Genomic DNA, 23,377 nt, shown 5'->3' with positions numbered 1-23,377 from the left:
AACCGGGACATTGCGAGGTATCGGTACGGGGCGAGCTACTTGTACCACTGCTGACCTTGGCAGTGATGGTCTGGTGGTGCTCGACGGTCGCCATCTTCTTCCTGAAGGTGGCCGCGGGGATGCCCTCCCACTCCGGGTCGATCCCCAGCTCCCGCAGCCTGCGCTCCAGGATGTCCCGCATGTCTCCCCGCAGCTCCGTCAGGATGTCGGGGTTCAGCGCGAGCGCTTCCTGCAAACTGCACACGCAACAAATATTACTGCAGGCTTCAGAACATTTCGTGTCTTAGCTTCCGTAACCCACATTTCACACTGCAAGCTGCGCTCTGAAATTTAAATAAATAAAAATTAAAAGTTTTTTTTTTACTAAACACACAGCTACTAAAAGAAATATGGCTGCATATTTAAGTCCCCGATGCACATATAATCCCTACAGGATGTATTTTATCTAAAAAAATTATAATATAGAGTACTTTTATTAGTATGTAACAAATTAATGGTTTTTCAAGTTTAATGTTGACGCACGACGTGCCGCGCACGTCTTTAATCTTGAAGCCGTCAGCCCCTCTCTTCCTAAACACGTGTGCACGCCGCCGCCGCCGCCGCAGACCGACTGTGACAGCCGGCCCGCCCAGCCGCAATCAGTCGCCCGTTACCAGGGCGACCACGCCGCGTCCTTGGTTGGCCCCTGGCAACCAGCTGGGTGCGCGCGCACACTCCACGCAGTGGCCGCCACCCCTCGCCTACCCCTCTCTCGCCAGGCCAGCCGAATGCACGCGCACTTCCCCCCCTACCCCCCTTGCTCCTCCTCCGATCCCAGCCACCCCGCCTACCCCTCTCCCACCAGGCCGGCGTCACAAGTACCAGTTTCATGCCGAGCATTTTGGACAGTACGAGGAGAGCTATCTTTCATCAGAGGTTTACTAATGAAGGGAACTACTCTAGTGATACCTACATCGCTAAGGTAGGGCATTTAGACAAGAATTCACTTAGGACACCTGGGCACCAAGAAATACATTGAAAGAGCTAGAGCGACGGTTTGGTGGCCGGGCATTACAAACGACATTAAACAATTTACTTCAAGCTGTGAAACATGCATAAAGGAAAAACCAAATAGACCGGAACCTCTTATGCCTTCTCTGTTACCCCAAGGACCAGCACTGCCCTACAGCCGCCTGGAATTCCTGGAAGCGCCCGCGATTCCTGGAACCCCCAGCCGTCCCTACGTCACGCCCCGGCCCTCAGGAGGGGTATAAAAGGCCGGCCCTTGGGCCAGGAGGGCAGTCCCTTCCCCGGGGTACGTAACATTTTACAGTCACACCAATACAGCACGCGCGACAAACCACACACACGTCGTAGCACCTTGTCAAGGCAGAATCATGCAGGTGAACTGGTAGAGAGAGCTGCCCCAGCCTTCGCTGGGGATCCGGGCCGAGAGGCATGCATGCCTGTCAGGGCAGGGCTCTGGGGGCTTGTATAGTAGTTTTTAATTTAGATTTTAATTACAAAAAGAATTAAAATAATAAAAAATAAAAATAAAATAAAAAATAAATAAAAATTAAATTAATTTAAAAAAAATTATTCAAAAATTTATAATAAAAAAAAACCTGGACGAGGGCATCTCTCTGCTCGAACAATAATAGAATAGGACAACCTTCATTTATTAGTTTCACTTTCTATTTTTCAGGTGTAGAAGACGACAGCCTGGGGGCTAGCTACAGCAATCTTTGACCCAACTATATTGGAACACAATAGTTCGGTCCCTAAGGCGGCCAGTAGAGTACTAACCTATGTATTTTCTTTTTTCGTTCACCAACACGACCACACGATGACATGCCTTTGCGAGTGTCGGCCAGGACTACCTATTACATGCACATATGGACTAACTACCCATGCATGTTCTGTGTTCCTAGGGGTTCGGAGGAGCGGCTCGCACAGCTTTACAGTACACGCCACACCTGAGTTTAATTAGTTCACTTGCAAATACTGCACACTATCAAGCCTCTCATGCACACCAACATGACACTACATCACGCCAGCTAGCCGATCTAGCTGCTGGGGAGCTTCACTCCCCCGCTGATGACAGGTACACGTAACTTTTTATAGCATTACACAACCCACCAGCGCACACACAGGCCCGTGTGCCAAACTTATCCAACAATACACGCGCCCCGCCCGTTGATCCAAGTGATTTTACAAAAGTGTGGGGTGCACCTGATTTACAATGCACTAAACGAGTTATAAAAACTTTGTTTTCTGGTCTCGCACACACTAACTGTCCCGGATGGCAATATGATGGATCGACGGTGGCGGCAGGAGGGCAGTTGGTGTCCTGGAGGCACCAAAGCTGCCGAGCTTTGCTCACCGCGCCACTCCAGTCATCTAGCTGACGAGCTCCGGCTCACCTCGCTAGTCAAGACTCCGATCAACCGCGCCGGCTACTGGGAGTCTGTTTTCCGCGTCGCTCGCGAGTTTGACACCAGACGAGTCGAGTGTTAGAGATAAGAGTAATAGGATCTGCCTGTCTGTAGGCCGTAGAAAAACAGGAAATAGTTTGTAGAGGGAAGGCTGTCGGCCCGTGCTAGTACTAAATAAACTAGTGTTGCTCCAAATCGAGTGCACAGTACTTTCGGGGACCATCCCAAGGGAACCCTTGCTGCCGCCATCGCCTGGACAACTACCTTCAGCACCCGGAGGAGGTCATCGCCGACGCAGCAGCCATCTCAGCTACTCCTGGTAAGACGACCATCACCAATGCCCTACTCTCGGAGAGGGTCCCAGAAGAGCCCCCAGAAAACCCCAGGGAATAGCTTGATACCCCCTTGTTACCCCAGGTACATTCCCGTGGAGGGCGACTCCCGTGACAAGGCACCTTGGGTCTACGAGAAGGCCCGAGATCAAGCAGTGGCGGCCCGCCACCAGAGCATTGCAGCCCCCTTCCAGCCAGTACCTCTGCACCACACCCCAGTTGGAGGTAACCCCACTACAGCTGGCCAGGGCACTAGTCCCACAACTAGGCTGCAGCCCCAGAAAGAGGTATCACGAGCCACCGAGGACCATCTGAAGGGAATCCCCCCATGGGGATATCCACCTGAAATAATAAGGCCCTTCCCTCCGACACCCCCGCAGAACATCCACTAACTTCATCAATCAGACCCATCCACCCGAGTAGGCAGTCTCGTTATAATTGGACGTAGAGTGAAGTCTCGTCTCACTAGGGAACCTCTCCATGCAACCCTACCGGGGCCAAAGGGATACCTAGGAGAGAGCACCACTATAACTGCGACAATGTAATATAATTCCACTTAACACAATGAAATCCTACGCCTCTACTGTTTCAACACCCACCTTGGCACCGGGACCACGTCATCTTCTTCCTTCTGCTGGCTGGCGGACTCGGAACTCTCGGAAGTCTCGTCCGACGCGCTCTCTTCGCTTCCCTGCTGCCCTCGGTGTCGCTCGTGCTCCCGGGGTTCGGGCTCGGGGTGCACCATCCTCCTCGGGGAGTCCAGCCCGGAGTCCCTGGAGCTGTGGACGCTGCCCGCGTGCAGGACCCGCTGCTCCGCCGGCGTCACCGCGGTCATGCCAGGGGCCTCGGGCGACTCCCGACGCTCCGGGGGCTCGTCGGCCAGGAGAGGCCTCACCGGGGTGAAGCTCCTGGCACTGTTCCCGGTGGGGCGGACCGGCGAGGGCCTGACAGGCGCGGGGCTCACGCTCGGCTGGACAGCCTGTCTGGGCTGCGGCTGGCTGGTCAGCCTCTTTATCTGCTCTCCCTGGGAGCGCAGCGTGAGCTCCTGCTCTTTCACGTGGGCGGTCAGGCTCAGGATTTTCGATTCATACGCAGATATCATCTTAGCATCTGTACAAAGAAAAAAATTCCACAAGACATTTAAAATGTGTTTTAAAAATGCTTTCTCAATTGTGAAATGAGTCACCAGGGTTTCACAAACCCCAAGTACCAGCATTTTTTTTTTCAAACCGTAAAATTTTTTTTTTGTTTTACTAGTTTTTATCAAAGGGTAATTTTTAAATTTACATACATAATCAACATTAAACTTGAGAAAATGCAATATGAAATTTTCTAATATTTTCAGGATGTACAGATTATAAAATTAATAAAAATTTAAAAACATTTTCAGAGACAATTTTCATATGCGACTATAAACTGAAGTGAGGCATAAAAAAACAACTAAATGTAAGTTAGCAAAACACTGCTGGAAATTAAAGTTTCATGACTTCCAGCACCATTCCTCAAGTTTCCTTACTTTCTCGTGACCCTGGTTACATAAATTATAGCTACAGTAAAACTCACTGTATTCCCCTACCTTTTAAAAGGATTAAAAAAACAATAAAAGGAATGGGCCAATTTGTTGCAGGAGATGAACCTTATTTCCTTTCAAACGACTTGCATGAAAACGAAAGTGTGGATGATTCAATATGGAGTTGCACCACCACTGAAACAAGGCCTTCGACACTGCAACGAGCAGCGGGACACCCGGGCGACGGGCACGGGGAGCCGACACTCACTCTCGGCCTCGGAGCTGCCGAGCCGGGCGGCCAGGTCCCGGAGGTCTCCCCGGTGTCGCTGCTCCAGTTCGCCGAGCCGCGACCTCCAGAGCTGCTCCTGGGCCTCCAGCTGGGCCTGCAGCTCCCGCACGCCAGGCGACAGCTGCAACCACCCGGGGTGCAGCACACGTCTGCATCAGGGCTGGCTGCTTCCAACCACAAGTGTTTTTATAAAAACAATTTTGACGTGACAACGTATAATAAATTGATGGAAACGCCGGCTGCATGCACGAAAAAAGTGTCCCGTAACGCTCATTGTACGCTTGCGCCGCATCTATCTCTCTTCCACTCGATTGGAACAACCATCGATTTGACTTTTCCAAGGCACATTAAACTTGAAACACTCCCATTCGTTTCCTACATTTCCCATCATCGTCCTATCCTTAACAGAATAACACAGATTGGAAGAAATTAAACATAGCAAACATGTATAAAAGTTATAGTTGAAATCATCTCTTCGTTAAAGTAATAAACATATTCGAATTAATGAGTGCAAATAACAGTAAATTTATCAATTAAATTGTAGATTTCAATACACTCCTTCTTTGTATCCATACAAAATAGTGATAATTCAATAAAAATGATTCAATTTTATTCATAAAAGTATGCAATCATTTCATCGATGTTTTGTTATGACGTTGTCACGTTAAACTATTGTACGTAAACCAACTTTACAGACAACCAATTTTTTTTTTAAATATTGTTTTTTTGAATAGACTATGCATCTTAATTTTTGAATGAATTTTGTAATTCCAATCTAATAACAAAAGCTGGGTCATTAAAGTTCCTTGTGATTTACAGGTTCCATAAAATGATATACTGATCAAGATCTTATAATTTAAATTATCTGAATAAATTGTAAATCATACCCGACTAAATACTCCTCTAAAATTAATTCCTTATTCTGTGGAAAATTCCTGACTGTACTGCAAATCTCCTTTCTGCGAGGAACACCCATTCTATGGAGAATCCTTCTCCTGTGGGAGAAATACCCTATCTGCGGTTAAGCTACAGTCATATGTGCAGATTTGCTGGACTTTAGTTGTTTGATGTTATAACTTTTCTGGTTCAACATGAGTGGCAGAAAGCAGGATGTTGAATGGCTTTCATTTGAACATGGTGAGTACCATAATAACTAAAGTAAAAAAAAACCTGGTTTAAAACAAAAAAAAACAAGGTTGTTTGGTTGAATTTTTTTTTCTCTCCACCAACTCTGGTATGTATGATTGATGGTTTGCCTGACATTTCGGACTGCCAGTGCTTATGAACTGAGTTGCACTGAAAGTTGCGCCTGAACTATCGTCACTCACCACATGAGTGACCACTCAATGAAGACCCCAGAAATATACATAAATGATAGGATAAAATTATATGGTGAATAGTGATAAAACCAAAATAACACTGAAAAGCATGTTAAAACAAAGCATTACACCAAAATGAAAGATAATACACAATATAGCACCAAAATTCAAGTTAAATAATGGAATTAGTTATATCATGGAATTAAGTAGCATATACCCAAAATTTAATTCAAATAATAAAAAAAGTAATCTTTTCATGTTTGAAATTCAAGGAATGTCATTATTTCCAGACACAAAATTATATTAAATGCTGGTTCAGAAAACTTAATTTAATTTGTTTTATTGTACGTGTCTTATTGAATAACTTTTAAACCATATATGCTCGCAAATTTATTTTTAAAGATCTGAATATATGTTTTAGAATTATTACAAATTATTATTTTATTTCTAAATGCAGCATATAAATTTTACCATTATTTGGTAGAGTTTTACAAAATAGCTTTTATAAACATGAAAACAATAATGCCGAAATCTTTTGTTTTAAAAACGAAATTGGACTAAAAACAAAACCATAAAATCTGGTCTCTAATAAGGGATCATTAAAGTGATGGGTGAAGAAAGGGTTATACAGGAGGAGAGGGATAGAGGAGCAGAGTGGGAGAAAGAAAGATGAAGGAGAGTAAAAAAGTGGGGAGATTTGAGATGTGACAGGAAAAGAGATGTAAGATGAAGGCAGGGAGTGAGGATAATGGTAAAGGAGACTATGAATGGGGCATAAGGAGAAATACTAAATGGTTCATTAGCCTGCCACTCAGGATAACCGACTCAAAAAGAGTTGTTTTTATACTATCGGAAAACTTACTAAGATTCGTAACTTTAATAACAGACATCATATATTGATTAAATTAAACAGGTGGCAGTTCTACATATGGCTTGATGTGAATCACTTTAGTGGATTTGCAAAGATGAAAAATGCAGTCCATTAAAAAAAATGATTAGAGCATTTAAACACACTACACAGCCAAGAAAGACAACAACATACCTTCTTTCCCAGCTCCTCTTGCAGTAATGACAACTTTTCTTCCTGTTTCTGAACATTTTCTGCAAGTTCGGAGTTAACAGAGCAAGCCTTGGATTGCTCCTTTACATGCTGTAAAATGGTCAAACGGGGTTATCTCCACACAATAAGTACAATATCAGTGTGTATAATCAAAACTATAAAAATAATTGATAGTGTGTGAACAAGATGAACTGCAATGATTAGACCACATAATAATAATAACAAGAGAAAGAAAACAGGAATGAATAAGCAGTAAGACTGCATCCGACTACTGGTTCCAACACCCACAAACATTTACTCGCTTATGAAAGCGAACATGATTTTCCACCTCTACATTTCATGTCTCAGTCTGGAAGTAATTTTTGTAATATAATAGTTATAGTGCCCATAAAAAAAAGACAAAAAAATAATTAAAACTTTAATAACTAGTTCTTTAAGTGGAACTTCTTTTCTGAGGGGGCTTCAATTTTCTAGTTACAAAAATTCTGATCGCATGAGGAGAACAGTTAGGTACGTGGTGGGGGAACTAGGTAAGAAGGGAAATATTTAGGTATGTGGTGGGGGAACCAGTAGAGGAATAAACGGCAGGAGAGAGGTAGAAATGAAGCAGCATACTTTCACACTTGTCTACTTGCATACTTCGTCGACAGGACCTCCAGTTGGTCAGCACAGCCTCCAGGAACATCAGCTAACAGCGACGTAGAATGAGCTAAATCGACAACTGTAGACGTCAGGATCTCTCCCATAGCAGCTCCTCCAAGGTTGTTGAAAACTGCTAGGAACTCAGGACAATCTCGCCAAAGACAATAATCTCGGATCAGGGGATAGGTTGTCACTGACGACTCGGGCTGAACCTTCCAGACTGGAGTCTCGTAAACGCCCGACATGGAAGTTCACTACAGCTTCGGCGTTACACCCAACGTCTGAAGCTAAAAATGGCAGACGTCCCGAAATTCAACTTATATAGAAGATAACTAATTGATCCACAGTCGTCACGAGATCTTCTTGACTCCTGTGTGGGGTCCTGTGAGAATCAGGACCACCCCAAACACACAGAAGACGTCTTGCCCGATGTCCTGCTAAAATGTGACTCTCCCCTTCGCTTCTTAAACTGCATTATTACTGGAAACTTACAATTCCAACTGAGTAAGATACCAAAGAGAAACAGTCTTATTAGAAATATTGGATGAAATAATTTCTACCTGGCGAACTGTGTTCAAGTGTAAATTCAAGAAGAAAGTGTGCCAAGTGCAGACTCAGTACAAAAAATAATGATTCAATTATAAAAAATAAATATAATGAACAAACTAGGAGAAGTTAAACTGCAAATAAGGGTGGTTAATCAACACTTCTAATGATGGGTAGCTCGCTATAACACTAGGATAACTTTAGTATGAAACATTAAAATAATTAAAATTAATATGTAAAAACAAATATCTGCAAAATAACTAAACAACATGTAAACATTCATAAAAATAAAAATGATAACATCAAAATCTTAATTTATTTTGGCAAAATGTTAGTGAAAATACAAAACAACAAAATTTTGGCTTTAGTTGAAACATATATTAAGTGAAGTACTAATTGTAGGGGACAGAAAAATTAGCATCTTGCTATAGATTGCATTGTTTTTGCTAATTTATAACATTGTGGGGAAACTTTTGTCCTCCCGCACACACTTACTATGTTGATATATGTATAGGCCCCACTGGGGGTAGCCAATTTAATTATGTGCAGGGAACTTTAGAAGTTAGGCTCCACACACTAAAAAAACGTTGGGCTGAATTAAAACTGTGTAATAAATTTTATTTCTTAATTGTGTGACTCTCCACTGGTAGTGTTGATATCATGTAGGTCACAGTTAGGTGTTGCTTGATTGGTTAGGAACATACATAAATATACACTGGGGTAGGTGAAATTACAAATGACATAACACAACACTTTGAATATAAAATATAGAATTATTTTATTCCCAATGTAAAAACGATTTAAAAGATTTCAATCTTATTAATATATTTAATTTAATTGCTATTCATATTCAAACAACAACCTAACTTAACATTGACATCATAGGAATTCAATAAAAGTTCAATTACCAGGAGTTATGTTGCGCACATTTAAATATTTTCAAAAGTCTTTATTCGGGTTCGTTGGCACTACACAGTTTTTAATTCATGTTTTAGGGAACTTAAAATCAATTTACCTTGGCTAGTTAGGTTCAAATAGTTCATCGGCAGAGCTCAGAGCCTCTCATCTATAGGACCACTGAGTCTGTTAATTAGTGTGTAAATCGTAAAATTTATCTCCAAGTATTATTTAAATCTATAAAGTCAATTTCATTCAGAAAATCAATGTTTATATTAAGTTTCGACGACGATGTGACATAAAAACGGTAGTTGCGTGATTCGTGCATAAGATGGGGACACAAAAATCTGGGCACTTTTATTACTCACGTTATTCACTCCTATATTATTTATCTTTTTAGATAAATCCTATTTCAATATTCTGAACTCCCTAATGGTTCATAATTATCATCCTCTATCCGGGATGCCTGATGCTAAATAGCTAATTTTCAGGATTTAAAATCGCCGACGTCACGAAGTTGCCGCTCATTCAGCTGGCCATTAAGAACTCTCTCTCTTACTAGTTTCTCAAATAAACCAGTAAGACTCAACTTTTAAATGGTGGCCCGTGATTGGCCAAAAGAACCAATTCTGTTACTTAATTTCTTACCGAAAACGTGAACTCCGAACGCAACAATTGCGCGGATAACAAAATTTCACTTACATTTTAAATAAATAAATATTAAAATCATAATTTACATAATAAATAAACGGCGTTAATTTTACCGTTTACAGTTTCCAAGTCCATTAGTCCTTAGAGGGGTATCAACAATACCTAGTTCAAATAGTCCGGTAAAAATCCAAAGAATCACTTTTCCATAGACATACATAACAAAATATTGCCGTTTCTGAAAATAAATAATATTATACATAGAGCAAACAAAATAAAATAAATCGTAAATAATAATAAATAATTAAACTGTCAAAACAAACATGTTGCAGTACAACATACATGCTATTTTAGCTAATTTTTTTAAATAAATGCTTTTTCCAGCTAAATTAATTAAAAATAATATTCATTTGTAAAATAGTATTTTATAACATGTCATATAACTGCGAACATATTTTATGAGTTTTAAAAATTGTTGTACAACATGTATCTTCTCTCGCTTAGAAAGCAGCAACCCTTCTTGTTTTCTGGAACACATGCGCATTAATAATTAAATTTTTTTTTAATGGATGTTAGTCAAATAAGACACAAACCCAACACCTCTACCATCTCTGCTACAGACTTTCTCTTGCCTCATAGAAGAAAGGTGTACAGTTGGCTAATAAAACGAAAACAAAACAGGCTGCAGTCTCTTACATGTTGCTTTAGCAGGAGTGTGAAATAAAGTAAACCACAGCAGGTGCTTGGGTGTTCCACAAATGTCCCACATGACCGATGTTCCGAACTTCTGGTTATCCTTCTATACACAAGATTTGTGATCATTTTCTCTGATATTGCCATGTGCCTGTGATGCAGCCAAGTTACATGAAACTGAGATAACATCAAAAAAAAACTGTTCAACCAAAATAAACCAATTGATTTGTGAATTACTATAAATTAAACCTGTGAATTTATGCTAGCATTTTGCACAACCAATTTTACAAGCAATTTTAATTTATAAACGAATGAAAAAAAAAATTTTGTGTAGAAAACTGAACAATAGGGTTACATATTTGTAGGTATTTATACTCATGAATACTTATTTTACAAACATTAAGAATATAAATATTAAATTTTAAATAAGTTGTGCAAATGTCAAAATAATTGATGCTAATTTTCCAGCCCCTAAGTATTCATAATTATAAAATGTACAATGAAACAGCTAATGTTTTCAGGCAGGAGTGTGACTTGCCTGCTTGAAGAAATTTGACCTTAAAAAAAATTAAAAAAAAAAAAAATGTTCCAGACAGTTGCTGGACCAGTTGATCCTTAGCAGCCATGACACAGTATCCATGTTGCTTCCAGCTGTTGTTGGGTTAGGAACACTAGCCAACTGGTGAGAAAACTTAACTATAAACAGTCCTTTAAATATTGTTATTTAGATTTAATTTATGAACTTGATAGAAGATATAATGAATAAAAAAAATTAATAATCTGTGCATTAAAACTTGAAGTCTGTGTCTAACCTCAACAATAAAATTCCATGAAAAGATATTTATAACCTCAATTTCTACTTAATGAAAGGATACAAGTACATATTTGAAAAAAATCTGTCACAAAATTAATTTTATAATTTATATTGTAACTGAAATTCAGTTCATTTAATTTTTAAAGAACATTTTTTGATGTGTAAACATCCTAGCTCTTGGTATAAGGCATTTGGTAGGAGTAATTTCATGAATAGAATCAAAGTCAATTGAAATAGAGTAAATTAGAATGGTTCCGTGTAAACACGGTGCTGCCATCTGTGGAAGTCTCAGAAATCTCAAAGAGATGGCAGACCAGCGAGCTTCATCCATATAAATTGCTTTCGTGAACACTGCAGAAATTGAATCGCGCACAGGTATTAAAAAATAAAAGTAAAAATATCCTTTGATACTTTATGTTAAAATTTATAGCTACAAAAAGGAAATAATGACAAAAAAATTGCATTACAATTTTGACTATCCTTAGTTAAAATTCAGCATAGAGCTAGCGCAGCATTTGCATTCTGTAGACACACAAGAAATTGTTAGCATATATATTGTTACAATTTTATTAATGTGAGGAGAACTGGGTTCATAAGAGACAGCCCAATTAAGTTTTTATTACACAGTTTTATTGATTACATACTAATATTTACAGTAATGATAAATAATCTCACTCAAAAATGACTGATCACTAATTTCTCGCAATCAAAAATGTTTATTTCCCAGTCACCCAGTGTCTGAAGTTCTTACAACCACACTCCTTGCTGGGCCGCACTCCTCGCACAACTATCGCCGCAGCACTCCTTGTGGAACTCCGTCGCCAAACTCTCGTCGCACTCCGTCGCCGCCGTCGCACTTTCCTTCGCTAAGGATCCGCTCGACATTCCGCTCGGAACTCTCACGGAGGCCAGCGCCGCGGCTTAAGTAGGGTCCGACACCCTTTCCAGAACCGACGAGCACAGTTAGGGCTAGTCACGTCATCCCGCACCAACCCGAAGCCCGAAGCGTTGAGAAGGGTATCGTTAGCTCACGCGACGGCCGGGGATGACGAGCCACATCATCCCGGGGGCTGATCAGACGCCCGAACAGTCGAGAAGGGCATCTGCAGCTCACGCGATGGCCCGCGAAATTCCCCCGGGCTGCCCGATGCCGAGTTAGGACGATGTGCGGGGCGCAGAGAGGGGAGGAGGGTAGTGACGACTCTTGTGATTCGGCCAGGAACGCGTGGCCTGTGTCACGTCACCTGACACCAGCCAGCACCGCGGCCCTGCTTGCATTTGTAACAATATGTTCGATGCCATGTTGAATACAAAAATGTTGTGATTAAATATTTACTTATAAATCTTACATGTTGAATCAGCCCAATAAGGTTAGTTTTGTTTGTTGTAAGAATATTTATAGACTGATTTCTGTCATTCAAGCAAAACCAAATGTACATACATATACTTAGTGTTATGATATGTTTTTTTAAAGGTTCAGGTTAATTTTGATTTAATGTATTTATTGAACTGCAACTTTTAGTTTAAAAAATACTTCAAAGATAGCACCATGTTCGTAATGCTTTAGAGAACCAACAAACTGTTAAATATCTTTGACGCCATGTTCATCTCAACACAATTTTTCTGGCTAATAAATTATACATATTTTTGAAGTTGCTATCATATTTTTTTATGACTGTTCAAATTTACAAAATGTATTCTAGGATAGTTTCACTATCATAACATTTACTTTGGCAAACCCAATACGCATAGTACATCCCCGAATATTCGCGAAACATGCACGGGTGTATGTTGCCACACGTGGGTCCGCCATCTTGATATCTTGATGACTTCGGCTCATGGCTATAGACGTTTTTTCTGCACACAAGCGCGTGGAACTTTCAACCTGTTAAATTCCCATTGTGTAATGTACGCTTATTCCATTCTATTTATGGTGCATAAACATGTTTCACCCTCAACACACCTAAAGAAATAGAACCTCAAAAACGCGATGATTAATTCCGGTCTAGGTGGAAATGTCACAAGTTCAGCGTCGAGGCATTTACTTGTAACGCGTTCAGTACTCCTATTGTTCGGCTAGCCCTGAGAGATCAACAGTAGCATCTTGTTAAAAATAATTATAGATAGGTTTGAAAGAAAAAAAAGAATAATTTTTACAGCTGTAAGTACACAAACCTTTTAAAAACATTCCAAAACCCTTAAGGATTTTTTGGCATTGTTTGTTTATATAAAACACCACAAGAAACTTTATGAAATATATAATGACTTGTTATGAGAAATTTGTGCTGACGTAATGTTTGTGCTAATGTGATGTTCTTCCCCAGATTCATCTCCACTTCATGTGTTTCCAGCCACTCTTAGAGAGCGAAGTCAACGGCTGACACGAGCAGGCAACAATGAGTGTTGCCAGGAGGAAGTCGGTGCAGCTGAACGTGATATCGGCGGCAGACCAAAACATGGGCATCGGGAGGGCAGAGGTCCTGCCGTGGCACATCCCGTCTGAGTTCCGCTATTTCCTCGACATGACGTCAAGATCCCGCCGCGCGGGCCTGCGCAACGCGGTGATAGTCGGCCGGAAGACCTGGGACACGATGGAGCGCGTCGCGACCAGGCCCCACCCGGGGGCCCTCAACGTGGTCCTGACCAAGGGGGCCGCGGGGTCCCTCGGCCACCCGGACGCCTTCGCCTGCCCGTCCTTGGACCTGGCGGTGGAGCTCCTGGGTGGCCGGGAGGACATAGACCAGGCGTGGGTGATCGGGGGCACGCAGGCGTACCGCTCTGCACTGCAGTCCCAGCACTTTCACCGACTCTACCTGTCCAGGATCGAGGCGGTCTTCCCCTGCGACAGCTTCTTCCCTGGCGAGTTCAACGAGCTGTCGTACCGGCGGGTCCCCGACGACGAGATAGGCGACGACAGAGTGCCGCTAGGCCAGCAGACAGACGAGCAGACGGGCATCAAGTACCAGGTGTGCGTGTACGAGAGGAAAAGTCTCCAGTAGTTGAAAAAAAATTTCATTTCAATCAACAGTTTTACTTATTTCACTAAACGAGCATGACAGAGCCCATTCAAGTGTGCAAAACATTATGGATCTGCACACCATGGTGTGGAATGCTCATATCTACCCACCACCCAGTAACAGGTTTGGCCGATTAAAAAAAACAATGGTTTGAACCACGATTTAAACCATGGTTTAAACCAAGTGGTTTTTATTAATAAACAAATTTTTAAATAAAAGATTTTTAAAATAGAATATTATATTTTTTTTAATGAAAGATTTAATTACACTCTAATAGCAAAAGATTGGGCATTTGTTTGTTTCTTGTGATTTACAGACACAAAAAATTATATACTAATCAAGATCTTATTTACATTATCTGAGTAAGTTGTAACCATACCCAGCTAAATACTCCTGTAAAATTAAATATAATTAAAAAATAATAATATAATAAAAATATATTAAATAGTTAATTCCTATTCTGTAGGAAATCCCTGACTGTACTATAAATCCCCATTCTATGGGAAACATCCATTCTATGGAAAATCTTCCTCCTTTTTGTGGTTAAGTCTCAGTCAGATTCCCTGGACTTCAGTTCTTTGATGTTATAACTTTTCTGGTTCAACATGAGTGGAAAAAAGTGGGATGTTCATTTAAACATGAGAACCAAAATAACTAACGTAATAAAAATACCTGGATTAAACCTAAAAAATACCTGGTTTTTAGTTTTTTATAAAAATAACCTGGTTTTTTCAAACTCTGGACAGTAAACATAAGTAGGATTTTCACATACCAGGGAAAGCTGCAAAAGTAATGTAGCACTTCATAATGAGAGGTTATCTTTCTAGGAAGTGGTTAATAGATGAAAAAACCCACCACAAAAAGTTGACCATTTTGACATTGTAGTGTGAATGGCTGCATCAGGCGTATCAAAATACAGAGAGTTGGAATTGAATCCCCTGACTTCATTCTGGTTTAAAAGTGTAATTATTTTTCTAATTGCATTAGTATTTTTTCACTTGTGTTGTAATTATTATTTTTTGGCCTGTTTAGTCAAATTAGTTTTTATGTTTAGTTCATAATTTTATTTATTGTAATCTGTGATTTGTTTTGGAACACGCCTAAACAGAAATGACTGTTAAATTGGTAGGACCTCAAATGGTCTGGAAGGTCAGAGAATTTTGTGGTTTATTACAATTTATTTGGTATTTAGCAAATAGTAAGTACTTTTAGAGTATTTTGTCATATTAATTTTACTAGAACTTTTTATAGTTTAATATTTTAGTACGGCTACCTCAGTAATAAGTAGGTAAGTAAAATCGTGTGCTAGAACTACTTTCTTGCATGTGTGTTGACCTCAAGGTGGTCATGTGTGCTTCTGTGTGAAGGCGGCGTAGGTGCGGAGGTTCAGTCAAGTGAGGTGTTAGCCTTGGGACGGCGCAGTGGACGCGTGAGCTGCTATTTGCATTCCGTGAGAATACTTTCAACCGGGGTTGCGCGAGTGTAACGTATTTGTGGGAATCTCGCATGTGTCGCTAAAAAGAGCTGTGTAACTACGACCATGATTAAACTACTGCCAAAAAGTGGTTGCTGACTTTCAAAGATTTGTGCCCTATGACACTGGGTGTCGTTGGGCATGACCCTTACTGCATTAGTGTGCTATGCTTTTAGCATAACTGAAGAATTCCCCTACGAGTAATGGATTTGCAAGTAAATGTTGGCCTTCCATATTTACGTACGTCCATGGAAAACAGTACTTTTTTTCATGTCCACGTTAGCGCCGAGCTATTTGGTGTTTTCAAGCATACAATGGTGAGCTGTACCTTAGTGTTGGTCTTGGATTCGCGAGACTGTTAATAAGAAGGTTCACCTGCCTCCCCCATCCCCCAACTGTCTAACCTTTAGTGAATTTATCAAGAAATCGCCATCGCCACTTACCGGACCTTTTACAATATATATATTTTTAAAATTGTTATAAAACTTAAGCACACGAAGAGTTGACATGACTGTGATATGACTATTAATAAGGTTGAGCCCGGGCTTTAATGTCTACATGTTTGTAAAAGGTAGCGTAATTTTTAAGAGGTTTATATACATATATTTGTAATTTCCCTTTAACATAAAATTTAGGTATTTTGTATTTTTTTTATACATATTTTTATTGGTTTAGTCCTGTTATAGAGTATGTTCTGCAAAACAAGTCAAAGCCATGTGTATTTTTCCCTCTACGCAATGTTTAAGTGTCTTTATGATTTTTATAATAAAGCTTTAAATTATGATTTTGTATTTTTGTATGCTACTACCTATCCATACTCTTCTATTTCTCTGCTAAAATGTTTTCAAATTTCACAACTGTTTGGTATAATTTTGCTGGCACCCTTTTAGACATGAGAGCTAGTTGGTTGATTACTGTGGCAATTAAAAAATTTGTTCATGTGTGCGCCACTTTTGTTTAACTTAGCTCCCCGCAGGGTGCTGGAGTTGTCATCATTGATCCAGAGCAAGGGTAGTGGTAACAGACCCCCGGTTTGTAAGACATAGCTCCCCACAGACCTAAAAACATGCGCCACTTTGGTTTGAAAGGAACTGGTGCTTGACATCATACAGTGTCGTTCTTTGAATGATTCTTGCAGCGGGGAAAACTGATTTAACAAAACATGTTGGACATATGCCATTGTTAGTTTACACTGGTTGTCATAGGAAAAAAAAACCCTCACGAATGTACAACAAAGATGAATACATAAAACACCACGAAAACAAGCGAATATTAGCCAATGTCAAATGTTACAGGCTTAGACAACACAGAAAATTCCATGGAAAGAATTTAGCTGTAGAAAATTACAGCACTTTGTCAGAGAAGGCCTACTGGGTTCGCCTGTGCTGAGGTATAGTCCCAGATTATCTGTATAGTTCATCATCTTTTGTGCCATCATCGTTGAGTCATCCACATTATCTGTTTAGTTTCATCAGATGGTTCGTCTGTTGCTGTGTTGTCCGGAGATTTGCTGTGTTTGTTTGCAAAAAGAGATGGAAAGAAAAAAAAAAGAAAAAAAAAAATGTAGACATTCAAATTTACCTGTATTTCAACGAGAAACTTTTCCTGCAGTGCTGTTAGCTCTTCCCTGTACTTCTTCTGCTCATTTTGTTGCCACTCTTCCATTCTTCTTTTACTTTCTTCTTCCCAGATTTTTCTGTCATCCTGATACTTGACCTGTGTTTCCTGCAACTGGTATTACAAAAAATATGTGCACGACTTTGAGCTTATACAATGATTACGTACTCTATTGCATTACTAGGAGGGTGATTTTAAATAATGGCAAAAGATATGACTAAGACTGTGGGTCTTAGTAAAACACATAGCCATTATATAATCTACACCATTCTCAACAGGTATGTATTCAAGTAATGTGACGATTTTCAAAATGAATAATCTCAAGAAAAAATTGTATTGATGTTGCAAAAAAAGTGTAACCTGTAAAGAAATTCCAGTGAAAATTCATATCACATTTTTATGACTTGATTTTATAGCCTGCTAGTTATTTTGTGCTGTGATAAATCACAACAGCTCTCTTCAACCCACCTCTTCAAAAAGCACATATGTATTAAATTCTTGTTAAGAAAATTCTAAAATAGTAACAATAATGCTTACTAACAAAACAAGGTTCTGAAATAATTTTAAATAAAAAAATAATTATATGGACAGAAAGCAAAATAATCTATTCCTGTTTAAGCAGGCACACTTCTTAATGGGAAAATTCTTAAGACGGGTTTACTGTGTAACAACCCCGACCTCCGACTAGCTCAAAATTGGTCTAGATTGCACATACATAAAAATAACTTGAAAAATTTGTTGGAATTGAATTTAAAAACTGTTCAAATATCATACAAACATTGATCTAATTGATTCATGATGAAAATAAAGTCTCTCGAGAACAATTACTGATTTTAATATACATGCTTAAAAACACTTTCAAAAATCAGCCAATCAAAGCACAAATTATAAGAAACAAAAAAAATAAAATACATATACATACAAGCAGGGACTTTCCTTTCTTTTTCCAATCCTGATGATACATTTGTCCTTGAGTTTCCACACTCAACAGGGAACTACAACTTCTGTCTCACTTGCACTTCAGGCCATCACCTGCCTCACTCTTTCTCACTCTAGTACTGATGTAATTTACCATCACATTGCATTATCATGCTTCCAGACAAAAAATAATAGCAAAAAAAAATAATTACTACACCCGAAAACTTAAACACCAGCAAAATAGGTAATAAGAACTTTAAGCTACTTCATAAATTTAAATTAAATAATCCAACAGACATACTTAAATTTTTTTTTTGGATAGGCTGTATTTTGGACTACAGCCACTAAGGATTTGTTTCATGAATTTTCATCGCGCTGAACGGGAATGTTGTGTATGAAATAAATAATTTAACAAAATTGATGATGCTTTATTTTTTGACGTGAATTTGATGAACATCTTACTGGCGGCCGTGCTAGAAAAATTTTGACACCAAACTGCGACAAACTCGGCCCATTTTTCAAAACCTCTGGCTCAACTGACTCCATATCATCAGAATCATCATAGAGCATGTTCACATCCAATACCACACAATTTCCTGCATTCCCGTCGCTTCTCGCAAAGGTTGCTCTAGCGCAAATTTTGCACCTCATTAAGGTGCTCGTTTTGCCAACTGTTTCATTTCTCTCAGTTATTTTGCCTCATTTGATATCTACGACACTTCTCAGCATCTTAATTGCTTCTGCTCGGGCGATTTTGATTGTTTTCTTTCTTTTTCTCCAACATGACCCAATTTTCGCTTAGCCATGTTGCGATTAGAGGCTCCAAAACCCAAGTTAGTATCTTTATAGTTATTCCACTCAACTACCACCACTCAGTGCTCACTCAAGAGAAAATTAAAAGTTTAAATCATGCATGACTTAAAAAAAAAAATTACAACTAGATACATCACAGGATTATTATACATTCAAGCACAATTTGTAATACCAAATAGATCTACAGTTTGCAGGAACTTTCAGATTTTTTAAGTTAGAAAGCTATAATCTTTTCAGAAGTAATTTACACTTGATTTCAGTGGACAGTCTCAAATAATTTATATTTAATGTTGCGACCATAAACTGAAAAGAGGCTAGCAGAAGCGTGATGGAAATTAAAGAATGACAATTTGCAGCACTCTCAGTTCCTCGGGTAACCTGCAGACGAGAGGTGGCGAGCGAGGGGGACGCAAGGTGTCAGGAAAGCTCACCTTCTCTCCGCCGGTCCCCTCCCTCTCCTGGAGCAGCAGCCGCTCCGCGAGGTTCAGCCTCTCCTTCAGCTCCTTCACCTCCAGCTGCAGTCTCTCCGCCTCGAGCGAGGCGGCATGCCCCGGCGCGGGGGGCCCCGGCTGGCCAGCGTGCCTCCGGCCGTGGTGCTGCTCCAGAAACACCCATGTCCGGAACACCTTCCCGCACAGCCTGCACTGCGGGGCCACATCGCACTGCCACTGCCGCGCCGAGCACATCCATTGTAGCCGCCCAGAAAAGATTCGAAAGCAAAAATGGTTTACATCATTTAAGATAACCTTCTTAAGGATTCTTTAGTCTGAATAGTCCTTTAAGGAGATATTCGGAAAAAGCAGTCAGCCTTACTTCAGGCATAAAAATCTAAAGTTTAAATATAAATAACATTGTGTCTGCAAGCAAAATGTGTGCTCTGTTCATTCAAGTACACTTTAGCATTGAAGATTTTATTTTATGATTCACCTATTCGCTATGCAACATTAGAAGTGCTGGAAACCTAAACTCCATCTAGCTTGTGGATGATATGTAACTGAGTTCAGAGAAAGACAGCAACATTTAATTCAACTTTGCTTATCTAGAAAAGTAAAAAAACCATCATGGTAAAACATTTTACCTGGAAATGAAGGCCAGCCCCTGATGTGGCTTGTTCATCGTATAGATACGAGTCACTGGGACGTAACCTTTCCAAACTTTTCATCCTCTTTTTCAAGTTCTTCTGATCAAGGTCTTTTTTCCTACACTCTTTTCGTAGTCTTTGGACTTCCTGCTCGTGAGTCAAAACAGAACTCTTTGAACATACAAGCAGCATGGAAACAAATACAGAGGGGGCAGGTTTTAAAAATTGAAGATGACAAAACCACTAAGTAAAACATTAAACAAAATGGAAACAACGCAAATGTGTTGACTAAAGTTTCGGATACGTACACCTTACTGTTTCTAATTATGCACCAAAAACTAATTGTTTTTTACTCATCTACCCCATCACAGAGCACATCTTAAATCATTAAACAAAGTAAATTTGAGCTTCTCACAAAATGGCCCCCTTTTACTCACACCAGTGTCATGACACTACATCACCCTCACTCCACTGTCTCTTATTGTTTACATGTCTAGTTCCTGGGGTCTTCACACTTCTGTCCCACTATGTGTTGTGCTCCTTGGCTAGTGGTTCTCAAAGTGTGCTAGGGTGCATTGGTGTGCCCTGTGGTATTCCAGAAATATGTGTCCTAATAGCAGAGAAATACCACTCTTTTTGGTAACACATCATTATAATGTGTTATTTGAACGACTTTAGAGGTTTGGCTCAAAAAGTGATTTAGTTCAGTACAGTAGTAGCTTTTTACTGTCTGTAACTTAAAGTATCTTTCACTTAACTTTTTGATGCATTATCTTCGGTCTTTGATATTTTACTTATTATAACATATTTCTCAGAAACTTTATATGGTGCACCTACAATTAATTATGGGATTTTAAATGTGCTCGATTTAAGTAAGTTTGAGAACCAATGATCTAGTGTCTTGGTAACAACTCACTCTCATTTGCTGGGAAGCCTAAAAAATGTGAACATCCTTACAACACTGACATGACACTACATCAAGATACAAAATCCATCCAATCATTAATTCACTGGATTCGCTGACATGACTGATGCTGTAACCAAGCAGGGGATATTGTCACAAGTATACATAAACAATGGCAGCTAGAAAGAGGGGTTGAACGTACGGCAGATAGTTTCAGTATTTCGTCCTGAGCCAGCTGAACGCAGTTGTAGACGTGCTGCTCGGAATACATGAGGTAGTCGATGGACAGCTGCGCCAGTCTGAACAACTTCACGAAACTGGGGTCGAGAATCTTTACATCGTACTCCGCATCAAGACTGTAGTTGATTATACTGGCTAGATTCTCCTGCAACGTTGCCACGTCTCTCTCTTGGATTAACCTGTCCACGTCAATGGCATCTGTAACAAAGAGGAACAATACTGTCCTTGTGAAAAAGCAAGTGAGATAAAGTGTTATATTAAATAGGTTATTCACATAATGTACACTGTGTTGATATTCTAATAGATTTTCAGCTTTACGTAAAAATATACATACACCAGACGTATTATAATAATTGAACTTAACTGACCTACTATCTTGTAAGCAGTTACCCAGTAGTTTATAGTACAAATTCTCTACAACGTACCCAAGAGATGATGTCAGGAGTACCGCAGGGTAGTGTTTTGGACCCCCTTCTATTCACTATTATGATACATGATATTGGAGATAAAATGGGAGGTAAGCTGAGGTGATTTGAACATGCTAGAGTGCTGGTCAGAGAATAATAGGATGGAGTTAAATGTAAACAATACCAAGGTGGTTACAAGGAAGAGGACAGTATAAACGGAAGTTTGTGTTTCCAGAGAGCCTTTGAAATATAGCATAGCCGAGGCTGTTTTCAACAAGACAGGGATTTTTAATGCCAGTGCATTACAACTGGGGCCAAGAGTGTTTTCCACCCTAATTGGAGGAAAAAAAGTTGGGCACAGACAAAAATCAGAACAGTCTCTAGGGGCAAACTGTCTTCGCTACACTAAGCACAATGATGATGGCCACATCTTTGCACAGGCTACATAATGTAACCTATAAACGGTAATTTCTCAGAAACCATTAGGAGTTTGGAAACTCTGTTTCCAGGCTAAGTACAGGAACTTCTGTAGTGATCAAAAACATATTATTTTGAATTATATTACTTTTTTTTTATGGAACAGCGACAACCCTAACAATTTACCTGGAAGTAAATTGCTGGAAGGGGCAGGCCATACAGTAGGCAGGCTCGGATGGAGGAAGCACAGGGTGGCAAAAAGGGGAGGAGGGACATTGAAGGGAACAATAATAACGGGAAAGACCAAGGCATATTCCACATTGGTGAGTCTGATAGAGTACCTATGCGACAGTAATGGGACCTGTATCTGGTGATGAAGACAGGAGAGCTGGAGAAAATACAGTGCAGGGCAGAGAGATAGGTAATGGGTATCTGGAGAAGGGAAGGGAAGGAGGGGCAGACACAAAGACCATCAGAGATGATCAAGGAGCTGGGGTGGGAAACTCTGCAGGGGAGTAAATGGGTAAAACAGTCCTGACACTGTTCAAGAAGATCAAAGTGAAAGGGGGATTGGTGAAAGCTGGGAAATAGGTTGTCTAAAAGTAGAGAGGGAGGAGACCCCACGAGTGGAAGATACAGAGGAAATGGAGGTGAAAAGAAAGAGGGAAGCAGTTATTACTTGTGTGGACAGGGCGGGAGTGGAATGGGCTTGAGGGGTAATTATTGGAAGCGAGAGGTGCGGAGGACCTAGGGAAGTTGAGATTGCAGATGTATATTTTCAAATAAAAAAAATTCGCTATTTGCAGAAAAATTATTGAGGGAATAGGCCTATATTAAAAATTAGTAGACTCACCAATTTTATGCCAATTTACTCGTCCTCTACGTAAATGGAAGCTGAATCCCATTTCCTTTGCAAGCTTAGGAAATTCTTCAGGATTTGCACAGCATTTCAACGTCTTCGTAAAACTTTCTTTCATTGTGAAAACTGTTAAGTACTGATGCACAGTATTTTATAAGCTTTGCAGCCCCTTTGAAAATACTAATTAATGTACATATAACCTGTCGAGGAAGTATAAATATGGTTTAATAAAATTATAACAGCCGATGTGCGTCTTAACTGTAACGAAGGAATACATAATTTTTAATCAATGCATTCATAGCCATTCTCCCATCTTATTCAAAATCAAACTAGTATACAAACAACGCCAAAACAGAATAACACAGGTTTGTCAACATTAACAACCAAAATTTAATTTTTTTTATAATATTATTTACAAACTTATATAAAATTAAGTTCTGATTTTATTTATTTGACAGAATATTTA

At 39.8% G+C, this 23,377-nt stretch overlaps 2 protein-coding genes across 6 annotated transcripts in view; one reads left to right on the top strand and one right to left on the bottom strand.

Moving 5' to 3' along the window:
- The window catches only part of LOC134531926 (cilium assembly protein DZIP1), a 38,170-nt gene extending 14,888 nt beyond the window's left edge, over positions 1-23,282 (bottom strand). Inside the window, exons 1-9 of one of the 4 annotated variants that reach the window (XM_063367974.1) lie at positions 22,906-23,282; positions 21,191-21,426; positions 20,082-20,231; positions 19,435-19,599; positions 17,237-17,386; positions 6,907-7,014; positions 4,525-4,666; positions 3,346-3,856; positions 56-236 (exon numbers count right to left, since the gene is read on the bottom strand). In XM_063367974.1, coding sequence (XP_063224044.1) covers positions 56-236; positions 3,346-3,856; positions 4,525-4,666; positions 6,907-7,014; positions 17,237-17,386; positions 19,435-19,599; positions 20,082-20,231; positions 21,191-21,426; positions 22,906-23,029 — 1,767 coding nt within the window. In that variant the 5' untranslated portion in view covers positions 23,030-23,282. Of the gene's footprint in view, positions 1-55; positions 237-3,345; positions 3,857-4,524; positions 4,667-6,906; positions 7,015-17,236; positions 17,387-19,434; positions 19,672-20,081; positions 20,232-21,190; positions 21,427-22,905 lie in introns of those variants that run through there. The other 3 variants (XM_063367973.1, XM_063367972.1, XM_063367975.1) reach the window with 3 other exon arrangements.
- Positions 10,977-16,433, top strand: LOC134531927 (dihydrofolate reductase-like). 2 transcript variants are annotated; one of them, XM_063367976.1, is made up of 2 exons: positions 10,977-11,032; positions 13,516-16,433. In XM_063367976.1, exon 2 carries the CDS (start codon positions 13,561-13,563, stop codon positions 14,161-14,163), a length of 603 nt encoding a protein of 200 aa, XP_063224046.1. In that variant the 5' UTR covers positions 10,977-11,032; positions 13,516-13,560; the 3' UTR covers positions 14,164-16,433. The 2 variants fall into 2 exon arrangements, with proteins under 2 accessions (XP_063224046.1, XP_063224047.1); XM_063367977.1 differs by having other exon boundaries at positions 10,985-11,032; positions 13,489-16,433.
- Positions 23,283-23,377: the final 95 nt, after the last annotated feature.

This window comes from Bacillus rossius, chromosome 5 (assembly GCF_032445375.1).
Source record: "Bacillus rossius redtenbacheri isolate Brsri chromosome 5, Brsri_v3, whole genome shotgun sequence".
In the NCBI taxonomy this organism is placed as follows: Eukaryota; Metazoa; Arthropoda; class Insecta; order Phasmatodea; family Bacillidae; genus Bacillus; species Bacillus rossius.
This window is presented reverse-complemented; position numbering and strand designations above follow the sequence as displayed.

Coding starts and splice junctions, on each gene's coding strand:
- LOC134531927 (XM_063367976.1), top strand. CDS start 13,561: ATGAGTGTTGCCAGGAGGAAGTCGGTGCAGCTGAACGTGATATCGGCG.